The following is a 739-nucleotide window of genomic DNA, read 5'->3' as shown; positions in this document are numbered from 1 at the left end:
AGAAGGACAGGGTAGCCAGGTCGGGAGGGGCTGCAAGTTGCGGCCGGCGGTGGGGGGGTGCTGCTGCGGCTGCGCCCCTGCCGACAGGGCTGGCGCTGGCTGCGGCGGCTGGAGGCCGTGGCGGCCCGGCTTTGGCTGGCGCAGGCTCTCGGGCGGGGCGGCCTTGTGGTGTGGGGCCTCGCAGGCAGCCTGCGCTGGCTCACCGCCTGCGCCCCGCCCCACCTCTGTGCCGCCTCCCCCCTCCTCCCCCCCGCTGCCGCAGGGCCACCGACCACTCTCGCTGGTTTGAGACCAGCATCTCGTACCGTATCCCGTACGAGGAGGGCTTCGAGCCGTATGTGCTGGTGCAGCGCCGCTTCGTGCCCTGGTACGACGAGCGCTTCAAGGGCTACCGCAAGAACAAGGTGGGGGCGGTTGGCTCCGCCCTGCTGGCTGCTGCTGGCGGGCGGGCCTGGTGGCGGCACGCTGGCAGCTGCAAGCTGGCGCGCCCCCGCTGCCACCACCACCACCACTCTACACACACACACACACACCGTCCATGCTTGCACCCGCGCGCTCACCGCCGCCGCCCGCCGCCACCCCCGCCGCAGGTGGTGCACCTGATGCACATGTTCCGCCTGGGCGTGGAGTTTGCGTCCACGCCTCACGGCTACGTGGTGCACTCGCCGCACCCGGTGGCCAACTCGTGGAACACCACGCAGGCCACAGGGTTCTGGTACAAGGTGTGTATGTGTGTGTG

At 71.2% G+C, this 739-nt stretch overlaps 1 protein-coding gene across 1 annotated transcript in view; it reads left to right on the top strand.

Annotated features, from left to right (window-relative positions):
* The window catches only part of CHLNCDRAFT_143724 (expressed protein), a gene marked incomplete at both ends in the record, with an annotated part of 6,511 nt that extends 5,789 nt beyond the window's left edge, over window positions 1-722 (top strand). Inside the window, 2 exons of the mRNA XM_005849276.1 lie at window positions 263-404; window positions 591-722. Of these exons, the coding sequence (XP_005849338.1) occupies window positions 263-404; window positions 591-722 (274 nt within the window). The remainder of the gene's footprint in view (window positions 1-262; window positions 405-590) is intronic.
* Window positions 723-739: the final 17 nt, after the last annotated feature.

The sequence above is a fragment of the Chlorella variabilis genome (genome assembly GCF_000147415.1).
Source record: "Chlorella variabilis unplaced genomic scaffold CHLNCscaffold_6, whole genome shotgun sequence".
Taxonomy (NCBI): Eukaryota; Viridiplantae; Chlorophyta; class Trebouxiophyceae; order Chlorellales; family Chlorellaceae; genus Chlorella; species Chlorella variabilis.
This window is presented reverse-complemented; position numbering and strand designations above follow the sequence as displayed.